General features: G+C 50.1%; 1 protein-coding gene across 24 annotated transcripts in view; it reads left to right on the plus strand.

The window, feature by feature from the left end:
* Lar (tyrosine-protein phosphatase Lar) overlaps window positions 1-7,500 on the plus strand; it is a 938,228-nt gene that overhangs the window by 682,487 nt on the left and 248,241 nt on the right. For 20 of the 24 annotated variants that reach the window (XM_086550308.1, XM_086550313.1, XM_086550300.1 and 17 more), the window contains 2 exons: window positions 3,759-3,884; window positions 5,032-5,325. In XM_086550308.1, the coding sequence (XP_086406434.1) occupies window positions 3,759-3,884; window positions 5,032-5,325 (420 nt within the window). Of the gene's footprint in view, window positions 1-3,758; window positions 3,885-5,030; window positions 5,326-7,500 lie in introns of all 24 variants that reach the window. The other 4 variants (XM_086550325.1, XM_086550310.1, XM_086550324.1 and 1 more) reach the window with 2 other exon arrangements.

Consider the following 7,500-nt stretch of genomic DNA (forward strand, 5'->3'; position numbering starts at 1 on the left):
TCCTTCTCGTCTCCCATTCCCATCTTCCCGCTCTTACTCCCCCTCTTCCCCTTCCCCCTCTCCGTCCCTTCTCCTCTCCGTCTCCCACTCCCTCCTTCTCATCTTCCCCCTTCCCTTCCCCTTCCTCTCCTGCTCCATCTTCCTCTCCCACTTTCTCCAACCTCCTATTCGTCCTCTCTCTCTCTCCCCCCTCCCTCTCCCCCTCCCATTCGTCCTGTCCCCCCCTCCCCCACGTCCCATCAAAGGCATCAGAGCTGGAGCTGCTAATAAACCTCAGCCCGGGATTCATAAGACGGCAGGACGCGCACCTGTGGTACCTTCAGGTAGAAGATCTCTGGACGTGTGGGGAGGAGGAGGAAGAGGGAGAGGAGGAGGAAGAGAAAGAGAAAGAGAAAGAGAAAGACGAAGAAGGGAGAGGAGGAGGAAGACGGAGGGGTAGGAGAAGGAGATGATGGTGATGGAGAGGATAAGGAAAAGTTGGAGGAGAGGGAACAGGAAGAGTTGAGGGGGACAACGAAGATAGAGGGGAGGGGGTAAGGGGATGAGGGAAGAGAAAGAAGGGAAAGAAAGGGTGGAGGGGGGGGGGTACAAGAGGATGGGGTGGAGGGGTGGTGGTGGGGGCCGGGAGGATGAGTGACTGACTGCCCTATCTCGCTGTATTTTGCCCTGGATACGAGAAAAACTTGGGCCGTTTCGCGCGCGGAGTCGGCAGAAGAAGAAACAATTAGAGTAAGCTTGTGGAAACTTTTTTTTTTGGGGGGGGCTAGGGGTAGGTGAGGAAGGGAGAATTTATTACCTCTCATTTTTCATCGTCGACGTTGGGTTATTATTGCTATTGTCTTTGTTATTATTGTTATTATCACCATTATTGTTACCATAGCTCATTTGTTATCGTTAACGCTGCATTGGTATTAGTAGTGATATTGTTGTTATTGTGATTATCATCATTATTGTCATTGACGATATCATGAATATTTTTTGCGAAAGTAGATAGGCTGCGTAATGAGGGAATCGGAGGAGCTTCGATGTTTAAGGTGGCGTTGCGAGTGTTATCTTATGTAACGGTCGATGAGGCTGAAGTTAAGCTGAAAGTCCGATCACTTGCATCTACGTACATTCGTGCGCGCACGCGCGCACACACACACACACACACACACACACACACACACACACACACACACACACACACACACACACACACACACACACACACACACACACACAATATCACTCTCCTCTCTCTCTCTCTCTCTCTCTCTCTCTCTCTCTCTCTCTCTCTCTCTCTCTCTCTCTCTCTCTCTCTCTCTCTCTCTCTCTCTCTCTCTCTCTCTCACTCACTATCACTCTCACTCTCACTCTCACTCTCTCTCTCACTCTCTCTCTATTACTCACACTCACCCACACCCACTCTCATACCGATATTTCCACACAATTACGCATGAATATTATTTATTTACGTATTTTTTCATTGTTTATTGATTTGTTTATTAATTTATTAGAGACCACAAACTTTCTAGATAGACGAGGCTCTCCGTCAAAAACTGCTGACATTGTTGATAAACTGCACTGATGTAAACACAAAAACAGGAGGCATCGTACAGTTCTTTTGAATACATATGTTACGAGCTCGGTGTTTGTGTGCGTACGTGTCTGTCTGAGAGAGAGAGAGAGAGAGAGAGAGAGAGAGAGAGAGAGAGAGAGAGAGAGAGAGAGAGAGAGAGAGAGAGAGAGAGAGAGAGAGAGAGAGAGAATGCGTATGTGCGTGTGCATGTGTGAGTGTGCGCACTTCTTTTTTTCTATGTATATAAATGTATGTGTGTGTTTGTCTGTGTGTATGTGTGGGTGTGTACAGATGAATGCTTATATGTTAAAAATAATATCACTATGTTACGAACTGCTCTCCGCAAAAGCTAATGACGTGTGCTGTACCTATGCTTGAATAATTAGAAAATCATAGACCGGGTATCGGTGGAGCCGTTTTATGTATTGCAGCATTGCGACAGTTTTATTGCCCCGTTATTACTTTTTATAGTTCTGGGTTAACTGTAGCAGTAGTATCGTGTAACTTCTATATTCATTTAATTTCACACTAGTAAGAACTGCCGCCATAATTCTGTGGTGGCAACGTCGTTATTGCTCCCATTATCGGAACTCCTTCTATTGTATTATTTAGTAACTTCGTCCTTAGCGACGTTTTAAGTGATCGATAAGCAGACGAGCGCGTTTCGGGACACGTTGCAATTGCTTTAGCTCAATAATGCCAGCTGTTCTTTTGCGGGCGGGAAGGGGGGAGCCGTCTTGCCAGCAGCGAGATGGTGTCCCGGCCCGGAGGCGTGAGTACGTCGAGAGGTGGCGATGATTCCACGACGACTCCCTGACATGGCGGAGCGACAGATGGGATGGGTTGTGGTGCCCCCTTCTCTAGGCCTCATCCAGTCCTCCTTTCTTCCCTCTTCTCCTCTTCTCCTCTTCGTCTCTTCTCTGCTACCCATCTTTCCCACTGTGTCTCAATCCCCTTCCCCCGCCGCCGCTCTACCTCTCTCATTTCCTCTTCCTCTCTCCCCTCCTTCCTCCCCCTCCCCACTCCCCCCTCCTTCCTCCCCCTCCCCACTCTCCCCTCCTTCCTCCCCCTCCCCACTCTCCCCTCCTTCCTCCCCCTCTCCGCTCTCCTTTCTCTTCTCCTCTCTCTTGCTCTCTCCTTCCCCCCTTCCCCTCCCCGATCCCCCGATCCCCCCTATTCCCCGCTCTCCCCCTCTCTCTTCCTCTCCCTCGCTCTCCCCTCACCCATTCCCACCTCCCTACCCTCCTCCCCACACCGCCCAATACTCTCAGTTGACGAGACGCGACTCGCATATTCTCACTGGGGAAAAATCTCTGCGAATAAATTTTGCGAGTGTTGGAAGCGGGGTTGTGGGGCGTGGGTGGTGGGGGTGATCAGAGGGGGGGAGGTGCGATGACGTCTTTTCTTCGAAGTGACGATGTATTTATTCTTAATATAACAGTAAATAGATAAAAAAGGGTCGCCTCGTCAGCACTCGAGACTTAAAGGGAGGAGATTTTGAGATGCAGGAACTTCGGCCGTTGAGAGTTGAGTTTATTTTCTTCTTGGTAAATCACACACACACACACACACACACACACACACACACACACACACACACACACACACACACACACACACACACACACACACACACACACACACATACACACATACACACACACCCAAAAAAAAATAATAATAATGATAATAATGATAATAAATAAATAAAATAAAATCACTGTCACACAATTGTTTATTTGATTTAATCATTTCTGAAGTATTTATGTATGTTCGCGTGTAGTGCATATATGTGCATGTTGCTTTGAGAAGTGTGAAATGCATTTTTTTCTCTTCTACTGTATGGGATCCAGACTGAAACTGCTTCTGTTGCTTTCTCCTTTTCCTCGCAAGCAAAATGTTGAGGGCAAGATCTCTCCGGAACACTCGTCAGATTCCGTGATCCAATTTGGCCGTATGCGATCACCGTGTTTTAAGAGAACGGCATTCCCAGCCCGCGGAAAGTGTACCAACGACCCTCAGACCGGACAAACTATACGTTGCCGTGTCTATAAAAAGTCGTATATTGCCATGCGTATATAGCCATGATATAAAGGCCGGCGTGTGACCGCTTGAGGTTCTCCGCGGCCGCAACCGCCCATCCCAACGGCTACTGTAGGACCCCCTCCCCCGTTTCCCCCTCCCGCTCCCGTCGCAGCTCCAGCCACAGCGGACACGAGCGGCGTGAACAGCACCGCCGAGGGCGACCCGGGCGGCGGGGATAGCGAGGCAGCCGCTGACAACTCGCCCGACAAAGTCTTCACGTTTATTGAGTTCATTACTCGTAAGTATAGCGGGTAATTCGCGACCATGTTGGCCTCCTTCCGGGTGTGTAGGGCCCGGGATGGGGCGAGGCGTGTCACTTTCTTGCCCCGAGAGGCCAGCGGTACACGTGTGAAACCTTGTGGTTTTAATGATATGCCTTTTTATTCCAGAGAAATCATTGATTGGATGTATGATTCATATTTGTTTTTGTTTTCTGACGAATATTTATGTATTGTGATATATTATATATTCTTAAATGCCACGATGTCGAAATGTATCTGCAGTGTATTCAAGGTGTAGAAGCAATTATAGTTATTGAACCTTGCCTTCTGTTTGCTAAAGAGGGAAGAAAAGACAACTCGCAAAAATAAACTTCTTTCCAGGGAGACAATAAGGCCATTGTAAGGGATTCTACTCTTGTGCGTGTTGTACTCGCCCCCCCCCCCCACACACACACAAACCTCCCCACTTCCCTCTGGCTTCAGACTCCTTCGTTATGTCCTGTATATCCTTCGTTTATCTGCGTTTCTCCCCCTTTCTTACCTTGCGTTCGCCATGAATGGATTCCTTCCTTTTTAGTTGCTTTCTTTTTCCAAGCACCTTTTCTCCCCCTTCTATTTGCACGTTTTTTTCCATTTCTCTCTCTCTCTCTTTCTATCTGTCTATCTATGCGTCTCTCTCTCTCTCTCCCCCCCCCCCTCTCTCTCTCTCTCTCTCTCTCTCTCTCTCTCTCTCTCTCTCTCTCTCTCTCTCTCTCTCTCTCTCTCTCTCTCTCTCTCTCACTCTCTCTTCCTCTCCCTCTCCCTCTCCCCTCCCCCTCTCCCCCCTCACCCCTCACCCCGCCCTTCGCCTCACCCCTCTCCCCTCTCCCCTCTCCCCTCTCCCCAATAAATTCCTCCCCCCCCATTGAATTTCTTCCCCACATGTTTCCCTTTTGTATCCTGTACCCAAATAAGAGTCCATCATTGTCTCCCGCGGTAAAGCACAATAAAAGTGAGTGATCTTCCCTCACAATTAGCTTATACAGACAAGGCAGAAGGCCGCCACAGTCACGCCGAAGAGGAGTCCCCCCCCTCACCCCCATCCCCACTCCACTTCCAAGGATTGAAGGACTGCCCTTAGCGAATCGCCTCCCGTAACCTCGTCCCTTTTTGTCTCCCCGCCAGATCCGCCGCAGTTCGAGGAGCGGCCCGTCGACCAGATCGTGATGAACGACCGCGTGGCGTCGTTCACGTGCCGCGCCACGGGCAACCCTGAGCCGCGGATCCAGTGGCGCAAGAACGGCAGGAAGGTGAGCGGCAACACGCGCTACATGATCCTCAATGTGCCCGGCGGATCCATCCTCAGGATCGAGCCCGTCAAGTTCCTGCGCGACGAGGCCACCTACGAGTGCGTCGCCGAGAACACCGCCGGCGACACCATCACCGCCAAGGCCAAGCTCGACGTCATCTCGGACGATCGTGAGTACTTGCTCTGGATTTTCTATTTTCTTGTTTCTTCTTCGTCTCCTCCGTTCCCTTCGCGTTCGGTTCTTCCCCTTCTTACTCTTTCCTTATTTCTTGCCTTCGTTTCACTTTCTTTTCTTCTTCCTTCTCTTACTTCCTCTTTCCTTTCCCCCTCCCTTCTCTTTTTTCTCTCTCTTTTACTTTGCTTCCTGTACCTCTAACCTCCTCCTCCCCGTCCCGCCCTCCTCCTCCTCCTCCTCCTCCTCCTCCTCCTCCTCCTCCTCCTCCTCCTCCTCCTCCTCCTCCTCCTCCTCCTCCTCCTCCTCCTCTTTCTTATTTTGATCCCCGATTCAGAAACCATCAGACTTGCAGTATACATTAATATTAACAGAAACAGTCGAAAACGTATCCTTTGTCCGACCGCTTTCTGTATTCGCCCGCATGTGTTATTTATATTATTCATATACGATTTCTTCATTTTATCAGTTTTTATATATTTTTTTATTTTTTTTCTTCTTTTTTGGATATAAGGATTTACTTGTCATATTAAGATATTAAAACTATCCGCGTCTCACCGGACAACTCTTCATACCTGCGAGTCTTAAGATTAAAAGATTGAGAGCTATCCATTGCGGGTACTTACCTGCTCCCTCGCCTTCTTTTCTTCAATTCCCTCTCTCACCTAGTTCCTCTTTCTCTCTCTCTCTCTCTCTCCCTCCCTCCCTCCCTCCCTCCCTCCCTCCCTCTCTCCTCTTCCCTCTCCTATCTCCTCTCTCCTCTCCTCTCCCTCTTCCCTCTCTCCCCCTCCTCTCTCCAATCTCTCTCTTCTCTCCTATCTCTCTCCTCTCTCCCCTCTCCACCTCTCTCTCCCTCCCCTCTCCACCTCTCTCTCTTTCTCCTCTCTCCCACTTCTCTCTCACTCTCCTCTCTCTCTCTCTCTCTCTCCTCTCCCTCTCTCTCTCTCACTCCTCTCTCTCTCTCCTCTCACTCCTCTCTCTCTCTCTCTCTCTCTCTCTCTCTCCTTCTCTCTCCTCACTCTCTCTTCTCTCTCCTCCTCTCTCCTCTCTCCTCTCTCTCTCCTCTCTCCTCTCCCCTCTCCTCTCTCTCTCTTTCTCTCTCTCTCTCCCTCTCTTCTCTCCCCCTCTCTCTCCTCCCCTCCTCCTCTTTCTCTCTCTCTCCTCTCCCTCTCTCTCTCTCTCTCTCTCTCTCCTCTCTCTCTCTCTCCCTCTCTCCTCCTCCTCCTCTCCCCTCTCTCTCTCTCTCTCTCTCTCTCTCTCTCTCTCTCTCCTCTCTCTCTCTCTTCTCTCTCCCCTCTCTCTCTCTCTCTCTCTCTCTCTTCCTCTCTCTCTCTCTCTCTCTCTCTCTCTCTCTCTCTCTCTCCCTCTCTCTTTTCCTCCTCTCCCTTCTCTCTCCTCTCTCTCTCTCCTCTCTCTCTCTCTCCTCTCTCTCTCTCTCTCTCTCTCTCTCTCTCTCTCTCTCTCTCTCTCTCTCTCTCTCTCTCTCTCTCTCTCTCTCTCTCTCCACTCCCTCTCACCTAGTCCCTCTCCATCTACCTACTTCCTCTCCCTACTCCCTGCCCCCCCCCTTGTACAGGTGCGACTCTCGGTCTCGCATGCTGGCGTCCTGCTCTCCTGCTTCCCCTCCCGCCTCCCTTCCCGCCCTCACCTGGATGAATACGTAATGACCCGCACGATTCGTGGGTGTATTTCCAAGATGGATGCGCGAAACCCGCTCGTTGGGCTGGAGGGACGCTTTGGGTTATCATCCTCCTACCTGCACCCTTCTCCCGTCACCCCCACCCTATGCCCGAGTTCTCCTCTTCCCCACCCCCCCTGCCCGAAGTCCGAACCCTCCTGCCCGAATTCTTCTCCTCCTCCCACCTCCTCTCTGCTATTTTAGTTTCTTTTTTTCTTCTTTTTTTTTGCTTTCTGGTTTATTCTCTCCTTCGCTCTCTTCTCGCCCCTATTCCCGGTATTGTTTTATTTCTTTCTTTCTTTTGTCCTTACCTCCTTCGTGCCCATCCTCCCATCCCCCCATCTTCTTTCGCCCCCCCCCCCACACACATACCCTTCCAGCCATACACCCACAAAAATTTACTTTAGTACAAGTACAAGTAAAATGCGTGGCAGTCCGAGTATTCCAAAAGGTCCTTTGAGTAGCAAATGCAGAATTTTTGCAATTTGCGGAGAA

Source organism: Penaeus japonicus, unplaced genomic scaffold, assembly GCF_977035675.1.
Source record: "Penaeus japonicus unplaced genomic scaffold, GWHDUDI00000001_assembly GWHDUDI00000023, whole genome shotgun sequence".
NCBI classification, from domain to species: Eukaryota; Metazoa; Arthropoda; class Malacostraca; order Decapoda; family Penaeidae; genus Penaeus; species Penaeus japonicus.